Source organism: Meles meles, chromosome X, assembly GCF_922984935.1.
Source record: "Meles meles chromosome X, mMelMel3.1 paternal haplotype, whole genome shotgun sequence".
Taxonomy (NCBI): Eukaryota; Metazoa; Chordata; class Mammalia; order Carnivora; family Mustelidae; genus Meles; species Meles meles.
The window spans coordinates 95458739-95484559 of NC_060087.1; the positions used below are offsets into that span (position 1 = coordinate 95458739).

General features: G+C 40.2%; 2 protein-coding genes across 2 annotated transcripts in view; one reads left to right on the forward strand and one right to left on the reverse strand.

The window, feature by feature from the left end:
• TRPC5 (transient receptor potential cation channel subfamily C member 5) overlaps positions 1-25821 on the reverse strand; it is a 142741-nt gene that overhangs the window by 91098 nt on the left and 25822 nt on the right. Inside the window, exon 3 of the mRNA XM_045994589.1 lies at positions 9506-10027. Within this exon, the coding sequence (XP_045850545.1) occupies positions 9506-10027 (522 nt within the window). The remainder of the gene's footprint in view (positions 1-9505; positions 10028-25821) is intronic.
• Positions 3340-3695, forward strand: TRPC5OS (TRPC5 opposite strand). The gene has a single exon (XM_045994588.1). It carries the CDS (start codon positions 3363-3365, stop codon positions 3693-3695), a length of 333 nt encoding a protein of 110 aa, XP_045850544.1. The 5' UTR covers positions 3340-3362.

Sequence of the window (25821 nt, forward strand, 5' to 3'; positions counted from 1 at the left end):
AAAGACTTAAGAGATATTTTTTTAAAATGGCCCTTAACCTAAGTTGGGGGTAGGCACAAACTATGCAGCATACCCCTTTTAGGCAAACTAAGGTGTCAGAGGTTACTTGCTTTAAAAAATCATTACAACTGGAATAAGCTGATGCTATAGTCTTACTCTTTCTTAGTACTGCAGTACTTAGCAGTTTCTTAACACCCTTCTTGTCTTCCCCAACACCCCAGGTCCTAGGTTCCAAGATGCTTTGAAGCTAGGAATTTTGGATTAGTTAACACAATGGTCAACAGGGTTAAGGCTAAGTTGGGATTTTTTTTCCCTCAAAGGTGACCAAGTGATTGAAGAAATAAATCAAGGTTTGCATAAGTAAAAAAGTAATTACACTTATCTTTATAAAACAGCAAACTATGAAATGTTCCACCTCTCTGCTTTTTACATATAGATTGTATAATGTAAAACTTTTTCAATACCATATCAATTCAATAAGTGGAATATAATTTATTTTTGAAATTTTTCCCAGTTTAGGGAGAGAGAGAAGAAAGGATGGCGGGAAGGGATAGTGGAAGATGGAGATACAGAGAGAGTCAAATAGAATGAAACACATAGGTGAATAAATGGATGTCTATTGAGCAAGAGGAGGAATAACAGAGTCCTCGAGGGAGGTAGAGATGCTAAGAACAAAAAACAAAACAAAACAAAACACCTGAATGAAGGAGAAGCCAGACGTTAAATCAGTTTTGTGTGAGTGGATTCCTCTTGTGCCCTTGGGCAATGTGTACCATAGTAGACTATTGCTTCCTTTAAAAAATGTGATGGTACTCTCTAGTAATATATAGCACACACTTTTCTTCTGTGTTTCCTTTCTGATCCACACTCTACATTAATACCAAATTCCTCTCATAATTTCTATTTTTTCTTTCCACCAGACTACTTTTTCCTCTAGTCAAAATGCAGAGATTTTTTAAAGTTAATAAAATAACCTCCACTGCCCATTCTCCTACATTTCAGATGAAAAGTTACCTACAACCATAATCATGCCTTCGGTCATCATGGTTGTGACTCTTCTTGGGGCAAATTTCACATCTACTGTCAGGATTTTGGACCAAAAAAAAAAGTGTGGTTCTAAAAGAACTTACGTTAAGTGAAGATAGTGTATAACTGAGTGGGTCAAAGCAGGTCCCGTGGAGACCAGCAAGTTCCATGTGAAAAATCACAGATCATCTGGGCAATGGTTCTGTACTCCAATAAATGTCTAAGGAGTACAGTTAGCCAAAGATAGTGCCTTTGGTTTGCTGGGCCCCACTCTGGTCAGAACTGCTAGAAATAGGACATTGATGGATTTGGAAATATCCTAAAGGAGTGGGGTGGATGGCTGCTTCCTAATACTTTCCACTAGGAAAAGCTTGACTGAGGCTAGAGAAATAAAACCAGCCCCATTTGTAGGACTGGTGGCTAGAAATTCAATGTGTATATGTACCCAAGGAAACAATTGGTCACAGGTATATATAGCTAAACTGATCAGCTATGGACTGAAGATGTATGCCATAATAAATGGAACATTACAGACTGGACTATTGCAGGAAAAATAATCTGGTGAAGGGATATAAGAAAAGAAATTGATGAAAGAATTTCAGCAATTCATATGGGACATGTACCAACACATCAGAACAGGAAGACACAATAATCTGTTTAGAGTAAAAGAAGAGACAATCTGACCCCTAAAACTAATGTGGACTCTGCAGTCCTGGGGACTCCCAAGTCCCAACTCACCTCCCTTGTCAGTTCAATTTAAGGTCACAGAATGGGCCCATGAAGCCTCATGGCATTTGGACATGAATATCCTAGGTAAGCAGAGGGGGAAGTGTAGGGGGAAAAATGTATGGAGCAAGCAAACAAGTGAGTAAGCAATATGAGGCATGTCAAATTACTAACAAACTCATTTTTTTTCTTTTTAAAAAAGATTTTATTTATTTGTCAGAGAGTGAGAGCACACAAGCAGGGGAACAGCAGGTGGAGGGTGAGGCATGCTCCCTGCTGAGCAAGGACCCCCCCCCCCACAATGCAGGACTCAGTCCCAGGACCCTGGGATCATGACCTGAGCCAAAGGCAGGTGCTTAGCTGACTGAGCCACCCAGGCATCCCAACAAACTCATTTTTAAGAGGAGTGGGGCATGTTAAACCAGACCAGTGTGTGAAGTAGATGATACTGAGCCAAACTTCAGATATTTAAACAAAAAATATTGCCTTATAGAAGTATAAAAATTTCCTTGCCTTATAGAAGTATAAATTTCCTCAAGAAGAGGGTTTGCAGAGCATACCAGGCATGCAGATGAGGATAGTATGTTCATGCCTTTAGACAAAATTGAAGGAACTGGTTGCTAGATATGCAGTATTGGCAGTAATAGGAAATGACCAAGGAACTAATTTTACAACAGATGTTGTCCAAAATTTGGCAAAAGATATAGACTGTGGAACTTTCATTTCACAAATTCCCCAGGCTGCAGGGCCAGTCGGAAACCTTAAGAATTGAAGACTAAAAACACAGAAAGAATTTAACAGCTCTAGATATAAATGGCAATGAGGTAAAGGTGCTAAAAAGGACAGAATTAATTGAGAGACTCTGAGTGAGTGTAACTTCTTCAATAGAGATGTTCACGAAAGATGGGCAAAAAAATCTACGCTCACTTTGTTCTCAAATCTTGTAAGAAGATATCACAAGGCCATCAAAAAGGAGGATCAGTAGCTAGGGATACTCTTTTAACCTTATCCTATAGCCAGAACCTGTAGGATGGACAAAGACTCAAGAATACTAATCTTTATGGACATTGGGGAGGGTATGTGCTATGGTGAGTGCTGTGAAGTGTGTAAACCTAGCGATTCACAGACCTGTACCCCTGGGGATAACAATACATTATATGTTTATAAAAAAATAAGAAATAAAAAAAATTTTTAAAAAAAGTATGTCCTATTTGCTGAGATGAAGTTAACAATTGTCAACATTAATAAAACCAAAAGTATTTTAATGTGAAAAAAAAGAATACTAATATTTATATTTCTCTTTTCTATTATTAGATCTGCTTTGCTGTTTTCTTTTGGTGGTGGCAGTCTCTCTGGCGGTCATTTTAATTGCAGTTTACTGCCAACAAAAACAAGAGCGCCATATGTAAGTTTTCTGGGAGGTTCAACAACTTTATCAAAAAGTGCTATAGAACTACTGGTCTTATTCTGTACTTGATCATATTAACAGCCTCATTTCTCAACCAAACCAAACCATAGAACCATTACCAGCCCCACAAGATCCATTATCACCTAGAGCCCATTTGATACAGCTTTCAGTAATATTTATCTACTGAGGAGATCACTGAGGCATGGAGTCCACATCAATCCCCGTGCTGGTTGCTGGACTTGTTGATTGTGTAGCCCAGTTAATAAGAATAGCTGAAGAGATTTTACAGCTGATTTCACAGGAACAAGTTCCTTGTGTAGAGCAGAATGATAGAGCAGAAGAGATAGAATTGGATGCATCTTCTCCTGAGGAAGCTTCGCTCCCAGACCTTGCTGATTTATCAGACTTAGAGTCAATACTTACACCAAGAGAAGACGAAGACCTAGTTCTTGACATAGATCAAGCAATGGTAGACATAGAAGACTTATATGAAGATGTACTCTCCAGTATAAACGATGATCTAAGAAGTGGTTAAGACCAAATTTGCCCCAGCAGCATGTGGAACTGATTGTTTTTCTGTTTTAAATAGATTCTGATTTTTCTGAGTGTTAACAATGTTTTCTCCTAGTTCTGTTCATTTTCCTTACTAATACCTTATAGAACAAGTAATACTAGATTTACTTCCAGTAGAAGCTGGTCTCTTTTCTTCTTTATATTTCTTTTAAAAGCTGCGACTTTAGCCCTATGGCTCTTTCTCTACCTGTTCTTGTTCTTCTGTTAGGTTTTCTAATAACAGAAGCAAATGATACCAAAAAAAGATACTTCTCACCTAACAACGGAGTTAAGACCTCATGGACTCTATCATGTGTTGGGACCCAATGTCATTGTTCTGCAAGTGGAAACCAAAAGGGGACTATTCCCCAAGATGGTATTATAATGAATACATCACGTTGACAGGACAGCATTGGGACACTTTTACTTGAAAAGACAGAATTCCTTACTAGGCCTTTAGGGAGAGGATTTGTCAACCAAAGGATGTTAGGGAAAGCAATTTTGAAATAGCACCATCTATTGGATAACACAACTGTTTTTTGGATAACTTTTGCCAGGGAAACCTTTGAGAAAGTTGAGGTGAAGAAGTTCCAATGCAGGACTATTCCCTCAAATGATGACCCACACCACAACTAGTCTTCAGTATTGTTCCACAAATGGAAAGGACAAATTATATCAAATAACAATGAGAGTGGTACTAGTACTAGCAGGTCTAAACAAAGCCCCAGGAGGACTGTTCACCAATGCAGTCAAACCCTTTATGGCATAGGCTCAGACATGACAGTCCACAAAGAAGTGGATAAAGTATATCTTCTTAGGTATAGCTAGATTTATAAAGAATAGCTGATAGGCTTATTATAGTGAACCTGCTGCCACCTTGACATAAAAATCTTAACTATTGACAAATGGCAGCAGTAATGAATTTGAATAAAATATGGATTGGTATTTAGCCCTAATAATTCTACAAATACCAGAAGGCTAAAATGCAATAGTTGGAGGACTCCTCTACCCATATTGAAATAGAAAGAGACCCAATAAATTTGTGGGAAGGTCACTGCTCATACTAATTTCATGCCATATAGTAATCTTGCTTCCATTTGGAAAAATAGCTACCCTTTAGATAAGCCCATGGACACGATGGTCCTCCTTCCTAGAGAATGGCCTTTGCATCTTACAACATGGGCAACAACTAGGTAAGGCAGAGTAGTAGTTAGGACAGATTGGTGCATTCATATTGTGAAGAAATGATAAGTAGAAGTTAATCCACTCTGGTGAAAACCAGACTATACCCAATTTGTATAGAGTCCTAAGGCATATTATTAGCAAAAAGGTTAAAAATATACTGAATACAGATAGCTTCAGAACTAACCAACATGACAGATGCTGTATCTAATCCTAATGAGGTCTACATATAGGGATAATTAGCTGCTTTTAAAGCTAAATGTGGGGGAAGTTAGAGATCCAGTATGGATAAGCAGTAGCAAGAGAAACATAAGTTAGTTTTGCCACTGAATTTCAGGTTGAGTATACGTAACAAATTAAATAAAAAATAAAAATAACAAATTAAATAAAAATTATAAAAAAAAATTTCCACATATCTTTTTGAAAATGAGAGGAACTTAAGGGAGATACTCAAACATGTTATGATACTGTTCCACAATAGACTGCTACATGGAGTAGATGAGGATCCAGGACACTCAGACCGATGCCCAAAGACACAAAGAGGAGAAATAAAAGTTCTAACACCAGAAAATTACTGTGGGTAATTACAAGCCAGACCAGATAGCAGATTAAGGGACTTCGCTGCTGTACTAATTGGACAAATCGAGCCTTACTTTCCTAGGGTAGGGGACTCTAGTTGTTGTGGTATGTCCAAAATGGCAAATAAGAGATGCGGTGCAAAGGCACTATGTGAAATTAACTAAAATATAGCACTGGGAAAGCAAGAAGAAATGGTTTATCCCACCATTCCATTTGGAGCAGTTTTATAAGGAGGACTAGTGATCACAGTTAAACAAGGAAATCTATACATGTAGCAACCAAGAAGAATCACAGAGGAATTGGATAAAAGTTAAAAGATAGAATCTATGCTTTAATTAAAGGTTTGGAAACAGCTGGGAAAGATATATACTCTCCACTAGGAATTTGCACTTTAGGAAATTGGCTTTAATTTTGTGTCAGAATAAAACCTAGAGCAGGAGTACTTGGGCAAGATCAGGAAACATCCAAGGACAGACCATCAATCTGCTACTAATTCTATTCAGCAAGTAATTTCACTGTAAATGGACAGTTCTGGTGCTCCTCAAATATGATTGATACCAACGGTAGCCTTTCCCTTATGTGGAACCCTGGAATATAGACTTTATAACAATTCCACAATGGATTAGTGTGAGCTCATTAAAACTGTTACTATTAGAGAATGCAAGCAAGCATACTAACTAAAGGTGGCCATCAAAATATGTCAAGAGAAATCTGTGGGACTACTCCAGACTTCGAAACAAGGTAAAACTTGAACCAGCCTATAAAGCAACTAATACTCAACATGGTCTTTATATATCAAAGCTGGAAGATGCTGCAAGCTCGTAATATGTGAAGCTGGCTAGCCTTCTGGCTAGATGAGTCATGTGGAAAGATTGTACTACAGTGGCACCTCAGAATTAGATAAAATATATTGCAATGTTTGCTTTGATTGTGTGATTACATGTGTTTAAGAACTGTTAAGATGTAAACCCACTTCAAACAGTGGGTTATTGTATTAAGTATGATTAGAGTTGATAGTGATAAGAAGTAAGTGTAGGCAATAATAAAGTACTTAGGAATAAGAGCTAGTAAGGTAGTATTTTCAGGAGAGAGTGATAAGAAGTTAAGTGTAGGCAATAACAACATAGTTAAGAATAAGAGCTTATAATGAAGTATTTTTAAGAGAGAGAAGAAAAGCATTAAGTTGCATAGAATAGTCATAGAGCTATTTAGGGTGGAAAGCCATGGTATAGAGTTAGTTCCTAAGCAGGTTTATGAACAAAGCCCTGTTTTTATCATATGCAAATCAGCCAGCCCTAAGTCATTGATATTGATAGAAATAGCTGATTGGCGATCAATCAACACAGGTCATGCACTTAAAATCTCAATTAGAAGGAGATATATTACTTAATTTGGCAGTCCATCTTTGAATACCTCTGATTGGAATCCTGGATTTCTCCTCCAGGAGAGTGGAGAGAATGGCTGGTCCTTTATTTAAACTAGCCCTTTTCTGAATCTTCTTGAGACTGACACCAAAGCCAATTCTTGTATGGCGTGGAGGGATAGAGAGGGAGACAGGCTTATCATTCTGAGTCAAGCTTGAGAATGTGAAAACCAAGGGAGATAGGTTGGAGATGACAATGGACTAGGAGGCATTAGTTTTCATCCTTGTGTGTTTTGGCTAACTTGCATGAGAGGTTGCAACTATGTAATTGTATCCTTATGTGATGATTAATGCCAGTCATTAAATTAGAATTGAATATCATCTTTGTTACTGATCCACACTGTTTTATTGCTATGTGCTTTAACATATTTTAACTAATAAACTTTGATTCATAAATCAAAGAACTTGTGTTCATTTAAATTACCTGGTGGTGAATTTGGAGGTCCCAAATGAGCATAAAAAAAAATCCCACATGGCAGAAGATGGAGTACACTCAGAGACAGTATTATACCAGGAGTTGAAAGTTCTACTTTTGGCTTTGTCATATGATCCTGAACAAAGCTTTGAAATATAGTCCTTTTTTGTTTGTAAAATGAGTTAAAATAATTTTTCTGTCTACATTCAATGGTAATAAGGATGAAATACAGTGATAAAGTTTTCAAAGACTTTGGTATGGTATATCTCAAAATGGGACAGTATAGAAAATCAGGACTTTTTAGAAATATCTGAAAAATGTCCATGTGATAAATCCCAAGAGTCTATGTGACATGTAAAGATTATCCAGTAGTTTTATTTTTTATTTTTTTTCAAAGATTTTATCCATTTACCTGACAGACAGAGATCACAAACAGGCAGAGAGGCAGGCAGAGAGAGAGGAAGCGAAGCAGGCTCCCCACTGAGCAGAGATCCCGACACAGGGCTCGATCCCAGGACCCCGGGACCATGACCTGAGCTGAAGGCAGAGGCCCCAACCCACTGAGCCACCCAGGCGCCCCTATCCAGTAGTTTTATACCTGTTTTCTAAGAGATTAAGGCTTTCTTACTTAACTGCATGTACAAATTATAGTTTGGAATCACCTTTTGTTTCATTCTTCTGAGCTCTCTCTCTCTCTTTTTTTAACCACATAGACTCTTTTTGGGAGTCTACTCCAGTGCAAATAGGAATTATAATGAGGAAAAACCAACAATGAAAAAGATCTCCAGGAAACAGTAAATTATATTCCATTTCAGGCTAAGATTTTGTTCCTGAGGGGTTATGTAATTCTGAACACTATTAACCCACTATTATCCAACTAGATTTTTACAATGATTTTTTTTTACATCAAACTTGACTATTGTATTCTTTTTAAAAAAAAAAGATTTTATTTATTTATTTGAGAGAGAGAGCAAATGAGAGAGAGCAAGCACGAGTGGGGTGGTTGGGGGGCAGAGGGAGAGAAAGAAGTAGACTGCCCGCTGAGCAGGGAACCCGACACAGGACCTTATCCCAGGACCCTGGTATCATGACTGGAACAAAAGGCAGATGCCTAACCAATTAAGCCACCCAGGCACCCCAACTATTGTGTTATCATATTGATAGCCTTATTTCAATAGACTAGAGGTATTGAGCCATTGTATTGGGTTTATATTTATTTTTTCAAGGACCCTATTTCTCTAGTCCATATTTAAAACTTGTTTTTCTTCTGCCTATATATCCCTTAGCTCACAAGCCAGTTAGCCAACCACCCAACCAACCAAAAACACATTAAAAAATTAAAAAATAACCCCTAGTTCTTCAATTATTTGGGAGTTATTTGTATTGACAGATACAACTACCCATCAGTCTTAAATGCCACATCTCTTCAGGGTAATAAAGAATCTTTGGAGGTGATATCCATTATACCTCTGAAGAATGGAATTGCACTTTAGCAAGGTAAGGAAAACCACTGAATTCTCTACCCTTCACAATTTTGTCTTAAAAGCCTTAGTAAAATGCTGAAGTGTCTTAAGATTTTTGAGATTAACATAAGTATTCATGTAAAGTAGACAGGGAGCCACAGTTATGAAACATGACCTTAGTGTTTCAGGTTCTTTTAATCAAAGATGCTATTAACAATAATAATTCATTTCCAAAAGCATCCCGACCATGAGCCCTCCATAATTACTGACAACCATGGCCCCAGTATGTAGGGTGGGCTCATTTGTTATGTGTTCTTATAGAAGTTCTCCTTCAGATCACTTATGTTGCTTGTAATTACATATTAACTAATGTGATCATTTATGTAATGTCCACAACTAGCTTGTAAGCTTCATGAAGGCAGGGTCAGTGCCTGTTTTTTGTATCCCAAACACCTAGAACAGTGCTGAATAAGCATTTTTTTGAAACAACGAGTACTTTCCTATCAACAAATCAGATGGTCGGTATTTTTCCCTACTTATCTCTCTGTAAAGAAAATATGTGGAGGCTGTAAGTATCTTGGATAAATGATCCTCACTGTTTTCTTGAGTCCTGTTGAGCCATTCAATTGTGAGGACTAAATGGTAGAAAAAATGTGGCCTCTCACTCACTCTGCTGCACTGGACTTTGAAGGGCTTAAGCTTTCCTGAAAGCAGAGAAAAGCTCAGCTTACCTCTTTCTGGTGGTATTTGATTGCCACCTTCAGCTTGGCCAGGTCATGGTACTTCTGAGGGTCAAGCTCTTCACTGTGGTCATCTCGATGGTTGAGGATGATTTCCAATTCCCGGGAGCTCCGAGCTTGGTCCAACAGGTCTTTGGCAAAGAGCTTGCACTGTTGGGAGAGCTCCTCATACTCGGCCTTGAATTCATTCTCCACCTTGCTGAGCTCCTTGAGCTCCCAGCCCAGACGGAAGGCAGTCAGGATAGGGTCCTCACTTGACAAGGCAATGAGTGAGGGGCTTGCTAGAGCTTTATAGATGTTCAGCCGGGAGCGGGAGTGGCGCAGGCTGTCCACCTCTGAACTGGACACACACTCCACACAGTTACAGCGGATCTGGTGGGGCCGTGGGATTGTGACTCGTTTTTGGACAAGCAATTTGATGATCTCGTAGTTGTTGGTGTGGGCAGCCAGCATGATGGGAGTGATGTCTGGTGTGAACTCAGAGAACTGGGTATCCATCATTAGGGTGGGGACCTAGGTACAATAAAATAAAATCATAAAGGGCATGATTAAGTCTGGGAGAGAGGGGGAGCATAGAGCCCATCCAATGTTAGTGATTTAGGAATTGGAGTCACCATTCTCTTGTCAATTCCCTTTATTGCCGTAAGTATTTGTGGAATACTTGCCATATGCCAGGCACACAGCACTTTATGTGTATTTACTCATTTAATCCCCATGATCTTGTGAGGTAAATATTCTCCCCAAATCAAGAAGCTGAGGCACACAGAGGTTAAAGAACATATCCAAGGTTACATACCTTTTAGTAACTGAGCCAAGATTCAGACCCAGGCAGTAGGACTCTAGAGGTTGGTTCCGAAAATTATGCAACCACAATATGCCCAGTTCTGTCTGAGACATGTTTGGGGATATAGAAAAATAAGGAGCATTTTCTCTTTCTGGCACTTAGTTGGGTGGATCAGACTTACATAAAATTGGTAAGTAGGAGTACATAGTAGCATGTGTTCAGTTCCAAACGAGCAGCAGAGACTGCAGGAATATTTGAAAGTCTAATGACAACCAGTAATTTTAGAGACCATGCCACTAAATCAAGCCCCAGATGTTGAAGAAAAGACAATTTCAAGTGGTTCCAATTGACTTTATATAGGACTTCAGGGGACCAAAGACCAACTTCTTGTAGGTCCCAGCAAGGTAGAGAGAATCTGTTATTGTCAGAAAGAAGTGCTCTGTAAGTGAAGACCTCTTGGCTTGGGTGAGGGGTTACCAATAGCAAAAGGGACCTTTGATAGCATCGTTCTTACTAGGATGTAATGCTTGGTGTAAATAGCCATTGAAGGAAGATCTGGGTTCCTTTGGGTAGGCAGGAGAATTTTTAGGTGAGTTTGCAGAATCTGATCAATGAATGAAAAAACTTTTGGTTTTAAAATGTTGTGTTTTGGGACCCCATTTGTTCTCAGTGTAAAGGGAAATGGGGACAGCTCTGTACTCACAGAAGAGTCTCAGTGTGGTAGGATCTAGAGCAAAGGAATAAGGAGCACTGGAATAGTCAGAGGAGGCTTCATGAAAGGGTGGAGCTGAGTATTGAAAGCATGGATAGGATTCCAGGAAATTGTGAAATACTGATCTTAATGTATTTCGAAGAAAACACTTCCAAATACTCATTTGAATTGGGGAGAACAAAACATGGATAATTCAGATTCTCACGGAATAGACAAATACTGTTTTACTCAATAGTTTCTCTTTACTCTTAAAAAACCCTTTTTAGAACATTGAAGTTCCTGACGAACAGACTAAAGGATGTGTTCTTTGCCTCCTTCTCACCTTGGATGAAGGATTCACAAATAGGAAAGTGATCAGAAAACAGGGAGTGGGAGAGGGGTGGAGAAGAAGAAGGGGGAGGAGTTTGCAAGAAATCTGTTTCTTTCATGGAGTAGTTGATCAGCCTCTGAATAGCTGAGAGCTGGGTATTGTTAAACATTTAGAGGAAGGAGCTACAAACAAGACAGCAGGAAGTGAGCAACTGTCTCATAAAGTAAATTGGACACAGGAAAGAATAATCTCCAAAATTAACACAAGCCTACAGGCTAAGGAAGAAGTAGGTCTGAGTGGGCCCATTAATAAATGTAAACACAACAACCAACATAAAGCCTTGAGTTGGGGGAGATGGTAAGTGAAAAATGTGTCACAGTCCACTCAGAAGAAAGGAGCTCAGTTCTGGAAATCTGCCCCTTTCCTGTGGACAGAAGCATTTCTCAATCTCTGCTATGATCCAGAGGCAGGAGGTGGCAGGTGGAGGGAGGATAGCCTGTAGCACAGCATTCCCTGAGTTGTATTGGAGGAATTTGTCCTCCCTGCCATGGTGCTCTTCCTGTCATCTTTCTCCTCCTACTTCTTTGCTCTTTCTACTTTTCTCTTTCTTTTTTCTGTCTCTCTATGCCAGTGGTGACAAGCCTGTCCAAGACAGACAATAGTACACGTAACTATTATTTAGCCCCACTTGTGTCATGGTACTGAAATGTTGCTGTCTATGCTTAGAAGTTGAAATGCTTTCTGGAGCTATCTGATTCCATTGTCTTGACGCAGTGCTCAACAAGGAGTCTCTGATTTTCTATTTGACTTTCTGAGTATGTGACACAAGACAGGAAATCTTTTTAAAATAAAACTGGTCTACAGTGACCACATATGTCTTCCCACCCTCCAGTCAACCTTATTATTCACAAGTTGCCACACCCATCTCACTCATTGCTCTCTGAGTATATAGCCTTGTGGGAACCCTCATGTGTGTAGGGATCTCCCCATTTCTCTGCCAGTGAAGGACCATTGTGGGCTTGGCTTCAATAGCTCCTCCTCTTAACTTGATCCTACCCCTTACTGACCACCCAGATGTTGTGGGCACTAGGTTACATCTAAGATCTCACTTTTCTGATGCTGCCCCCTTATATTTTTCTTTAATTACTTCAAATACACATTTCTTGATCCATCAGTAAGGTTGTGAATCTAAGACAGCTCTGTCTTAGACTGCTTTTGTTTGCCTTCTAGCATCTAGTACAGTGCTAGACACACAACAGGCACTGGGCCAAAAAAAAAAAAAAAAAAGGTTTTCTGTTCTCAAATTAAGAAATTGACTCATTTACAAACCTGGCTGGCTCCCATGATCTGAGTCAATGTGAGATAATCTCCTTGGGTCTTTCCTTCTCATGTCCATCTGAGAAGGCAGTAGACATTCCAAGACTAAGGAGGGTTAACAAATGGGCTTTATAGGGAATATCTTGAGGTCTCCCCAACCTAGGATAGTCCCTGCCTGCCATTTTCTCTATTTTGGTGTTTTAATGTGGAGACTCTGACCCAAAGTCCACAGATTTATACTGCTCTTCCGTTCTCTGCTGCTTCTTTTCTTATCCCTCTGCCTTTCTAGGGAAGGCACCATGAGTTATCATCAGGCCAGCCATGGTAGAAAGATTCTATAATGAGGCTGAGAGATTTCCGATAATATTCAAGACTTTGTGATATGGTCTACAACAGTAGGTAACAGAAATGAAGGCTACATGTGGGTGCATATGCATAATTTGTATGAATGTGTTGTAGGAACTAGTGAATTGTAGAGCACCTGCCCTCTGAAAGGGGGGGATTTGCTGCTGTGCTCCTTGTCGTTATAAAATTGTTGTTATAAGCATGTGTAAGGGCTCAGTGTTGTGCTTAAGAGAAGTCAGAAATAATGGATTTTGTGGTAGAATTTCTTATTTTGTTATTAAATAACATCTTTTTTAAACTTGAAGTATAATGGGCAGACAATATCTTATTAGTTTCTGGTGTATGTCATAGTGATTTGATATTTTGAAACGTGATAAAAATGATCCCCACAATAAGTATAGTTACCATCTGTCACCATTGAAAGTTATTACCACATTGTGGACTGTATTCCCTATGCTGTACATTACATTACTATGCTTTGTTTTCTAACTGGAAGTTTGTACCTCTTAATCCCCTTCAGAGTAGAATTTCTTAAAGTTTTAAATGTTGGCTAAAAATGCGTAGAGTGCGGTCCCAACAAGATACATATACGATGCAATTTAGGCTTGGGTGAACCAGTTTATGACTTTTTTTTTATTTTTTATTTTTTTATTTATTTATTTGACAGAGAGAGAGAGATCACAAGTAGGCAGAGAGGCAGGCAGAGAGAGAGGAGGAAGCAGGCTCCCTGCGGAGCAGAGAGCCCGATGTGGGGCTCGATCCCAGGACCCTGAGATCATGACCTGAGCCGAAGGCAGCGGCTTAATCCACTGAGCCACCCAGGCGCCCCCAGTTTATGACTTTTGAGCTAACATTTAACTTATGAGATGAAGGAGGGGTAGGAGAGGAAGCTGGACATTTAGGCAGGGGCCAGATGATGAAAGGCTTCATATGTTATGTTAAGGAATTTAATGTTATGTCTTGGCCATGGGGAGCTCTTGAAGAGTTGTTTTTCTGTTTCCTTTTTTTAGGGGGGGGGAGAGGGGGCAAATGGGGAGAGAGAGAGAGAGAGAGAGAGAGAAGAGAATCTTAAGCAGGCTCCATGCCCAGCTAGGAGCCTGAGATGGGACTTGGTCTCACAACCCTGAGATCATGACCTGAGCTGAAACCAAGAGTCGGACGCTTAACCGACTGAGACACTCAGGGGCCCCTAACTGAAGAGTTTTAATCAAGGAGAGTGGCATAGTTGAACAAGTGTTTCACAAAGATCAGTTTGGCCCAAGACTGGGCAGTTAAATATGCTGGTAAATCTTTAATAAGAATCTCTCCATGAAAAAAAAAAATCTTGATTTGTAGTGTTTGTCAATTTCTGTGGTTTAAGTATTCCCATTGTGGCTGATTTCAAGCTACCAATATGACAACATAGAACCCAGAGGTGGGAAGCAGTATGTACAACCAGCTCTCACCACCCAGTGTAAGCCAGCTCTAGCTTATCACTGGATGATTTTCAGAAAGATAAGACTAGTTAAAATGTTGGGTCCATGGTCAAAGGAACGAGGCTGATACAATGCAAAGGTCAAGCAAAGCTTTACTTCACGCCAAGCATAGAGAATCAAACTGACCCGCCAGGGCCGTCTCTTACAAAGTGTCGACCTCTCTCTGCCTTACAGACTAAGCTTTTAAGGGCAAAGGCCATGTGGTTGGGCTTGGCCACGCACAGGTGGCCAATGAGATTGTAACACACAGAGAAAGCTACACAGTTATGCTAGGTCACACATAAGTGACCAATTGAATTACAATTTACCCTATAGTATATATTTGAACTAGCCTATCACCTTGGTCAGAATTGGCGCCCAAAAGGCGGGGGCCCATACTCCTTGGTAGCTAGGGAGACAGTATGCGCCCCCCACTAATTGGATACCTCCACCTGGCCTGACCCACCCTTGTATTTGGGCTTTGTTACCTGGGACTGGTTTCCAGGACTTGTTTTTAAGTAAGTCCCCTGGGGCGGGGGTAGGGTCAGTTTAAGTTTTACTGCATAAACAACAAAATCATTGTTTAATCCAAGATGGAATCATTCTGGCTAAATAAGCCCTTACAAAAAGATCTCATTAGTTCAGGTGAAGAGATGGTGGGATCTTAAACTAGATAGTAATTCTAGAGATAGACAGGAGAGAGTAGATTTAAGACATTCACTGGATGTGTCAGGTAGAACTGGAAGGAGAAGAAATCAAGAATGTTGCATGCTTGGTTGAACAGTGGTGTCATTAACTGAGATAGCTGATACAGGAGCAAGAGCAGGTTTGGCATTAAAACAAGTTCAATTTTGGACGTGTTGAATTTGAAGTACCTGCCAGAACAGTGGCAATAAATTGTATAACTCTGGTATGAATCTGAATGGAAGGTCAAGGCTGAAAATACAAGTGTGAGAGTCTTCAGCCTTTAAGGGTAGTTGAAACCAAGGGAGTAAACAGGATCACCCTCAGCCTGCCCCAGCTCTCCTATAGCTCTGCCTGCTGTTCTACCCCAAAGACTGGGCCCAGCCCATTTCCAGAGCAAGTAAAGCTTGAGGTAGGGTGTGCTCAAGTAGCCAGTCTCAGCCTCCTCCATCCCAAATTCCAACTAGGGCATTCTTTGTTCTTTTTTTTAATTCTTTTTTAGAAAGATTTTATTTATTTATTTGACAGAGAGAGATCACAAGTAGGCAGAGAGGCAGGTAGAGAAAGGGGGGTGAGCAGGTTCCCTGCTGAGCAGAGATCCCGATGCGGGACTCGATCCCAAGATTGAGATCATGACCTGAGCCGAAGGCAGAGGCTTAACCCACTGAGCCACCCAGGTGCCCTGGCATTCTTTGTTCTGTTAGTTTCTGAATCCCAGCCTCTTCCCCACTTGTGCCCTCATTTGTCAAATAAGATTTCTCTCTGGATCTTAATCTGAGTTTCATGTAACTGGTTTAATACTCCAGGTCTCGTATATTTTCTAGATTATCCATGCTTTCATTATCTTTGAGCTATTTTACAAGGCTGTAAATTGTCATGCAAATATTTCTTATTTGGTGACATGCACTTGATCATTGCCTTAAGCATCTGTTTGTAAATATCTTTGCATTTATTTGTAAATTTTTTTCAGTATTCCTGATGGCCTATATCAGGGGTCAGTAAACTTTTTCTGTTAAAGGCTAGATGGGAAATAGGTTAAGCTTTGTGAGCGAAACCATTCTGCCCTTGTGGCAGGAAAACAGCCATGGGCAATATGGAAATGAATGGGTGTGGCTGTACACCACAACATTTCCTTTATGAAAATGGGTGATAGGCAGAATTTGGCTTGTAAGCCATAGTTTACAGACCCCTGGATTCCTGGATCCCTCAGTAATTAATAAATTAAATTCTTACATGTGTTTACTTTAAATTTGTATAAGGATCATGGTTTAACCTTTTTAAAAAAATTATCCTTTAACAGCCATTTCGTGTTCAGATTGAGGTAAGGTGGAAAATTCAATTTCATTCTTTTCTTACCAAGTTTTGTCTTCTCTTTGAACTCCAAAATTATACTGAATGATCTTGCGCTTCCCATTAAGAATTACGATTTTTAAAAAAGGAAAAGGGGGGAGGGGAAGGAAATCAACACACCAAGAAATTAGATTTCTTTTCACATTATCTACTGCTCTCTTCCTAAAGAAACCTGATGCATAAACAGACTTGAATGAGTTTTAAAATTTGCAATGTTGTGGGTTTAGGGCAAGGCCACTAAAGAAGTTACCTTGCCCACCTCTCCCTCAGGCTTTGCATTTAGACACTAATGAGTTTGCACCTGGATCTGCCCTAGGTCTCCTGTTGAAAGCGAGCATTGTATTCTCGGATCCTTTTGGATTAATGAGCACAGAACAGAGTCATTAGGCTCAGAGCTCATCTCATAAAATTCAGTAGAGTGAACAGAGTGAACTAAAATCAGCTTCTTTATATTTTCACTTAACTTCCATTGCCAGAGGATACAGAGGAATAGACAATACTCCACCTTCCCCACTCTCAGGGCTGGTTGAGGCTTTTACAAAGTTATTGTAGTCAAGGGGCCCAAATGATATATTTCATTTTCATTAACTCGTCACTGGACATAATCTGCTAATAGGAATTTTTCTGAACCCTATTGTTAACATCCTTAGGCAGCCACCCTTGCTGGAATTTATCACAAGCTTCTGAAATTTGTAATTAATGGACAGACCCTTATCAGAAGCCACCTCATTTGTACCCACAATGTCATCTGGTCATAGGCCAAACCTCTCCAATTGGTGCTTCCTCATGCCGCTGGCCTGATAGCATCATGTTGGAAACAAATCTCCCATCTTGTGCCTGGATTTAGTGAAACTGCAATACTTCTTTTGTTACCTACAGGATCTCCTCCTCCCCCGTCCCTAACATGCCAGATGAAATCAATGTTCAATCTTTTTTAGCAATGCTGGAAATGAAATTTCATTTCTTTGTATTACTCAAAAAATGGAGAACATGGGCATCTAATCACGTCACATTACCAGTTAGTTGCCTACTCTGCCTTACCTGTAAGTCAGTTAGCCAGTAGGGGTGACAATACATGAGCTACTTTGGAGCAGCCATTTGCATCAGATGGGAAATAATCTGTTTCCCAGAGTCTGATAAAAACAGAACCATCAGAATTAAGATTTGCTAGATCATCTCTGCTAATTTCAAGGCCAAAGTATTTATAATCCAGATTGGAAGACAAAACCTATATGGGGATAATGTTATAGAACCCACGTGGTATTTTAAAAAAAGTCAGTATTGGGGGTGCCTGGGTGGCTCAGTTGGTTGAGCAGCTGCCTTCAGTTCAGGTCATGATCCCAGAGTCCCAGGATCGAGTCCCAAGTCAGGCTCCCAGCTCCATGGGGAGTCTTCTTCTCCCTCTGACCTTCTCCCCTCTCATGCAATCTCTCATTCTCTCTCTCAAATAAATAAAGAAAATCTTAAAAAAAACGTCAGTATTGATATGTAAAAATCAATAATGCATATAACAATGGATAGCATTACTTGATTAACATAGGATAAAAATAATACTAATGGCTACTAGTTATTGAACACTTTCCATATATCTGGTGATGTGGGAAGCAAAGGCAAAAGAAAAATTAAATTTCCTTACTGCTTACAGACCGTTGACAAGGCCTTGAAATAGGTAGAGTGACCCTCCTCTGGGAACTCAGCTGCCTGGATATTGACACTCTGCTAAGAGCAAAATGCAATCTTGGCTTAACATTGTCCCACACTGTCAGGATCCTGTGTGTCTATTTGAAACATACAGACATTCCTTCCTTTATCTCTGCCCCCCAAGATGTATGTTTGCATCCTCCTCTAAGCAGATTTGTGTATCTGAAGGGTCTCATGACAGAGATTTTATTAAACAGTAGTAAATGACCTTTTCCCAACCATAGCTAGCCCCCTCAGGATCTAGGAAATCTTTCCAGAATACCTTGGAGGGTTGTGCTGTCCCTAACCCCCACTGAACTTGAAAGCATATAGTCAGTCACCTGGCACAACCCCAGTGCAGCTCTTTCTGCCCACAGATTCTGTTCCTGTGCTTTAAGAAAACTACCTTACACTGAAGACACCTCAGGAATTCTTTCTTGACTCTTTGCTCTGAACCCCAACATTTCCATATCACCAGGCACCATGCTGGAGCATCTCATTTAGTCCTCACTATGGTTCTATGCTATAGACATGGTAATTATTCCCAGTTACACCTGGGGAAACTCAGTCTTAGAGAAGGTAAGTGCCTTGTCCAAGGTCATAGAGCTAGGAAGTGGTCACCAGCACTTGAACCCAGGCAGTTCGGCTCCTAAGTCTATACTGCTAACCACTATACTACTTCACCTCCAACCACCAAAAGACCAATTATTTGATTTTATTACATCAATAAACAAATCTATAACAATCCTCACATTGAATATTCAGATATATCATAAGTATATAGTATAGGTTTTATTGGGTACTAATTGATCTCATCAGCTAATGTTCTACTTTAAACCCAGATAAACATTATATAACATTGCTCAAGGTTTGGAAGGCTATAAATCCATTCTCGATTTCTCAGCAGATGGGGGCTCTTAATTTTTCAAAAAGACAAAAGCTAAGTCTATGAGAAAATAAATATAGCTAACTCCATAGGTGGTGAGACTTTATAATTTTAGGTTTCTAGGTGGAGGAAACTTAGAAAGTCATTCTTCTCAAATCTAGGTGGTCACAAACTATAAATGAATTATTCCATACACTTTCCTTTTCAAAATACAAGTATATTGAATGATGGGGGTCATCGACTCCAAAAGTAAGGTACACCTTTGGATAGATATTAGAAATGAAGGAGGAGGAAAAGAAGCCAAGATAGGAAGGGCATATGCTGTGGGTGACTTTTGGGGAGCTAGCCCTCTGTGAAGGCATTCTGTGCACTGTTAAGATATGACACTTCCCAGGAAAATAGTGAAAAATTATGCAATGAGTCAAAAATAAGTAAATCAGGAAAAAAATAAGTAAATCAGAAGATATAGGTTATTATGGAGGTGGGAAAAAGGTCAGAAGTGAAGGGGCTGGTTATTGTGTCTCTAAGACCACACAGAGGAATGGAGCCCCAGTCAGCCAATGTGAGTGTAGTTAGCTTGGCAGATAGTCCTATGGTGGAACTTGTTCCAAATATCTCTTTAGGAAAGCCATTGTTCTTGATTCATTTTTTATAGGTTACCAAGTAATTTTTAAATTAAAATTTTCTTGTGGATTGCTTTACTGGGAAAAGGATACTACCAAGCTGATTCAGAATTTTCCATGTCATTGCTTATCACATGACCAGTGTGAGTTTGGGTAGCATGGTAACGGTTTCTGGACAGTGCTGAGAACCCGGTTACAGAAACCTTAGTGATCCAACCAAGGCAGAGGACCATGTGAGGGAAACTAGACTGGCATCATCTACATCATAGAATTCGGTACATATTGACATTGATTATTTCCAATGGGTACTGATCTTTTTAAAAAATTTTTTAGGGGCACCTGGATGGCTCAGTGGGTTAAGTGTCTGTCTATGGCTCAAGTCATGATCCTGGGGTCCTGGGATCAAGCCCTGCATCAGTCTCCCAGCCCAGTGGCAAGCCTGCTCTCTCCTTCCCTCTGCTGTTCTCCCTGCTTGTGCTCTTTTGCTCTCTCTGTCACATAAATACATAAAATCTTTAAAAAATTGATTTTTAATTTTTTTTAGAAGTGGGGAGGGACAGAGGGAGAGAGAGAATCTTAAGTAGGCTACACACCCAGCATGGATTCCAACGTGGGGCTAAAACTTACAACTCTGAGGTCATGACCTGAGCTGAAATCAAGAGTCAGGCACTTGACTGACTGAGCCACCCAGGCACTCACCATGGGTACTGATCTTGATAGGAACACATTTACCAGCAAAACAAAATCAGAATGAACCAAAAGAAAGTCTTTTGTGAAAACAAAAAGCAAAAAATACCCAAAAAACAAAAAACGGAGCCAACAATCTCTATTTCTTTTTAAGTAGCTCACAGCCATACACTTGAAAAGTATGTTCATTGCCATGCAATTGAAAATTGGTAGGTATGACCAGGAGTGCCAATTTAGGCCTAGAAGAGCTTGCATGATTAAAATTAGGCACAGCTGGTTCTCAGACTAAATAACAAAGTTATAAAAGGGTAATTCTCACTATTACTCTCAAAAGCAGTGTGGAATAAGGCTGGATAAAGGAAAGGGCCTCATGTTGATTTGTGATATATAAGAGGCCTTTTAAAATGGTATAAAGAAAATGAGGCTGGAAATTTAAAGGCCAAATTTGTGTTGAATATTATCAAAAGTATTCTCTCTGCCAATAATGATTTTTATCTTATGCTCCATACAGGTGTCAAATGGTGTTTTGTTTTAAAGTTACTCAGTTGATACGCAGGCATCAGACTGAAGGGTTATATAATTGAAGGACAAGGCTTGAGAGAAGGTATTGTGTCAAATTTGTGAAGCAATTACGGACCCCACATTCCTGCTTTCCTTGTTTATCCACACCTAAGACAAGCTAGGGAGCTGCTGGCCTTAGTCTCCAGATGTAGAATACTAATGCTCAACAGCTACTTTAAGTGTGCGCAGAGGTCCTGAGGAGGTGAGGAGATAATTTCTCTTTACATGACTATCCTCAATCTTTTTAGCAAAGACAACATTATAAGATCATCAATTCTTTTCCATCTAGTGGTAAAACATGGTCAGGGTTGAATTTTGCATATCTGGCCCTGAGGATTGCTGTTACATGGAGGCATTTGATGTATAGCTAGACAAAGTGAAGTGCCCGGTAAGGGACCATTACATAGTATAGTTTAGAGTTTTCCCAAGCTCAGAGTTAGAGGAAAAATGGGTTTATAATCTGAATTGTCAAGTTTGGCTTTCTAAAATGAACATAGAAGCTTTTCAACTTCTTCCCTGAAGATAATATGTGAGAAAATGTACCTAATCTGCAGCATGGAGAAATTCAGAAGACCTAGAACATAAGATCTAGACCAATGACTGCTTCAGGCTCGTGGGTCTTATATCCAAGATTTCTGTCTCTGAGGCACAGGAAGTGTTGGGGGGAAAGCATGAATACCTTCCATGCTATCTATTTCGAAGAGGGATGGCACTAATATTTCAGGCTTCTCCAAATAGTCCCTTATGATTTCAGAAGCTGTAAATATAAGGAAATCTAACAACTTTTGAGACTGTCTTTACTCTTTTATACCATATCACCTTTTGGGGTAATGTGGTCAGCTGTTTTATTACATACTGTTGAAATCATAATCTGTCATTCATCCTAAAGCTTTGGCACATTCAAAGGCTCTCTTCCTTCCCATATCCTATTCACTGGCAAACTAGATTCAGTTTTCCTTCACTATAGGTTCCATCATCTTTGAGATATCTTTGCAATTCAGATTGAAAAATTGGTTTTTGAAACTCAGTCCCTAATATGGAAAGGAACAATTTCCTTGCAGGTAATTTGAAGAGGGTAAACAGGGGTTAGTATGAACATTGCACTGAATTCTTCAGGAAGGTTAGAGATCTCTATCCTTGGGATCCTTTTTTTTTTTTTTTTTTTTTTTAAGTAGGCTCCACACCCAGCATGGATCCTAACTGTGGACCTAACTCCTGAACCTGAGATCAAGATACTGATCTGATATCAAGAGTGAGATGTTCAACTGACTGAACCACCCAGGTGTCCTTGTCTTTGGAGACCTTTAAGAGCACAATAGATGCTTTCTTGTCTGAGGTTGTTTTAGACTCCCCCCACCCTACAGGGCAGAGTTTCTTAAAATTCAGGGCCAGACAGTTCTTTGTTGTGGGGGAACATCCTGTGCATTGTAGGGTATTTAGCAGTATCCCTGGTCTCTACCCACTAGACACCACTATTAGCTCTCCCTTCCCCCAGATTTCACAACCAAAAATATCTCTGGACATTGCCAAGTGTCCCCTAGGAGACGCAGTTGGGAAATACTGCTCTAGGGTATGAGGCCTGTTTGGCAGTGGACTGACTGGAGCAGGGAGAGGCAGAACTAGCTAGAATTAATCATGCCAATTTTAGGCTCATCTATCCTAATCCACCTGAGGATTGCAACACACTCCCATCAGTACATTGGCTTGCTAAGCCAATAATTCTCCATGCTGGAAGGACAGGAAATGGGAATGCTACTCTTATCCCCTGGAGAGTTTATTGGAATTTTATTTTTAGTAGTATATTAGGTTTAAAAAACTCTAAAAGTGTGTTGTGCATTATGATGACCACTAGCCATACCTGGCTATTTAAATTAACTAAAATTAAGTAATATTTTATTTTTATTTTTTATGTAATATTTTAAAATTTTAGTTCCTCAGTCACAATATCTACATTTCAACTACCCAACAGCCATATTATGGCTACCTTATTTGATAGCATAGATAAAAAGACATTTCTGTCACTGTAGAAAGTTCTACTGGACAGCACTGTTCTGGAGAGTTGATAATCACTGGATAAGAGAGACCTGCTGAAGCAATCTAGAAATGCCTTAACAATGGGTAATAACAAACATTTACCATATGCTTCTTTTTTAAAAGATTTGCTGATTTCTATTTTGGTGGGGAGGGACAGAGGGAGAAGGAGAGAGAGTCACAAGCATACTCTGGTGCTAAACACAGAGTCCAACACAGGGCTTGACCATGAGATCAGGAACTGAGCTGAAACCAAGAGTTGGATGCTCAACCGACTGTACCACCCAAATGCCCACATTTAGTAAATTCCTAAAGATGTGCTAGAAATTTTTATAAGCACTTGATATGTATTATTTATGATGTCAGGATAGTCATTATTTGTATTTTATAGAGAAGGAAACTGAGGCTCAATGTAAAGTGACTTGTGTAAGGTTACACAGCTCCTCCTCAAATGGAGGAGCCAGGACTTAAATCCAAGCAGTTTGGATCCAGAGCTTGGATTGTTAACAGGCATGTGATATGGACTCAGGGTAGTAGAATGATGGGTGTCTGGCATCAGAAGTAGCCTAGACATGCTAGTTGTGGATAAGAGAGCTTTCTTTTTTTTTTTTTTAAAGACTTTATTTATTTGAGAGAGAGAGAGTGAGCATGAGCAGGGGAGGGGCAAAGCGAGAGAGAGAAGCATATCCTCCACTGAACAGGGAACCTGATGCGGGGCTCGATCCCAGGACCCTGAAACCTTGACTTACTTAACTGACTGAGCCACCCAGGTACCCCTAAGAAAGCTTTCTTAATACGTGGGCAGAACAGTGTATCTGGAGAGTGTGGTTGTACACAGAGGTCTAGGAGGCAGGTGCTTGGTATTGTAGCAGTCTGGGAACATGAATTGGGGGTACTGGGCAGGATATAAGATAGAGACTCAGTTACTGGGGTTAGTCCAGTGTATTTCAACCTTGGCACTCTTTACATTTCAGTCCAGATAATTTTTTATTGTTGTGGGGGACTCTTCTGTTCTTTATGGGATATTTAGAAGCATTCCTGGCCTCTACCCCTTTGATACAAGTAGCACCTCCTCCCCAAGTGTGACAGCCAAAAACATTTCAAGACATTGCCAAATATCCCCCCATGTGGCACAAAATGCCTGCAATTTAGAAAAGCAGAGGGTAAAAGCAGAGCCTTGGTTAAGTGACAAGAAGGCAAGGGCATAGGTAAGGCTACCAACATGTAAGACTCAGAGGGGACTAGCAGCTTGGCTGACTGGATGCTGAGCTGCTGAGCTGTTGGCCCCAGATCTAAGAGTCCCATCAATAGGAATAAGACAAGTCCCAGAGTCTGGACTGGAAGAATCACCCCATGGGAATGAAGTATCTTTATCTAGAGGTGGTGGTACCCAAGGGCTACGGTGGCAGGGAAATAGGCAGCTCATAATGGAGATTATCTTCTATGGCAGAATACTATTATTCTACTATCCTTAGCAGCACTGAAAAGGAGTCAGGACCCATGCATCTCATGGTACCAGCATAGTCAGGCCTCTTGGTTATTATCCAAATGGAAACTCCATGAGTTATGGATGTTCCAGGCAAACATGAGACAAATCTACAATGATTGCCATTCATGGCAGGAAATATGTTTTATGGTTGGTGTTACTGAAGGCACCCGTGGAATTTCGTAGTTAGGTTCTTTCTTCTTGAATTTCTGACCTGGGATTTCCAAGTGGGTTCTCTCAGAAACACCCATGCAATAAGGAGTCCCTCACTCTGTAGCAGGACTTGGCTGAGGTTGGGAAGTGTTTTTTTTTTTTAATATTTTATTTATTTATTTGAGAGAGAGTCAGTGAGAGTATGAGAAAGGGGAAAGTCAGAGAGAGAAGCAGACTCCCCGTGGAGCTGGGACCCCGATGCGGGACTTGATCCCGAGACTCCAGGATCATGACCTGAGCTGAAGGCAGTCACTTAACCAACTGAGCAACCCAGGCACCCCAAGGTTAGGAAGTTTTAAGAAAAGAAGCTTGAAGCTTGAGCCTGGATAATGCCAAGAAGCTTAGGTCTACCTAGAACAAGAATCTTGGCAAAAATAATTTCAAATAAGTAAATAAATAATTTTTTTTTTTTTTTTTTTTTGCTCCTGGGTGTCTCAGTCAGTTAAGCCTCTGCCTTCTGCCCAGGTCATGGTCCTGGGATCCTGGGATCTAGCTCTTTGTCAGGCTCCCTGCTCAGCAGAAATTCTACTTCTCCCCCTCCTTCTGCCCCTTCCCTCCTTCTTCCCCTCTCCTCCCTCTGCCCTCCCTTAACTCGTGCTTTTTTTCTCAAATAAATAAAGTCTTCAAAAATAAAAAAAAAATTCTTTTAAAAAAAGATTTTATTTATTTGACAGACACAGAGTGAGAGAGAGCATGAGCAGGGGAAAGAGCAGAGGCAGAGGGAGAAGCCGACTCCCCGCTGAGAGGGGAGCCAGATGCTGGACTCCATCCCAGGACCCCGGAATCACTAACTGCGCTGAAGGCAGATGCTTAACTGACTGAGACACCCAAGTGTCCTAATAAAAAAAAAATTCTTAAGAAATTTTTTGTTCTTTAGCAGAACCACGGGATTCTAAATCTCTGATGGTGGGGCACCTGGGTGACTCAGTAGGCTGCCTTCAGCTCAGATCATGATCCTAGGGTTCTGGGATTGAGCCCTGTGTGGGCATTGGGCATTAGGCTCCCTACTCCCTGGGGAGTCTTCTTCTCCCTCTCCCTCTGCCTCTCCCCCCACTCATGCACCCTCTCTCACTCAAGAAATAAATAAAATATTTTAAAAGAGAGTCTGATGGCTATAGCAGGATACATAATAAGAAATAGCTGATTTTTCGGTATACAATGGCCAGAATTAAATTATGGGGTCA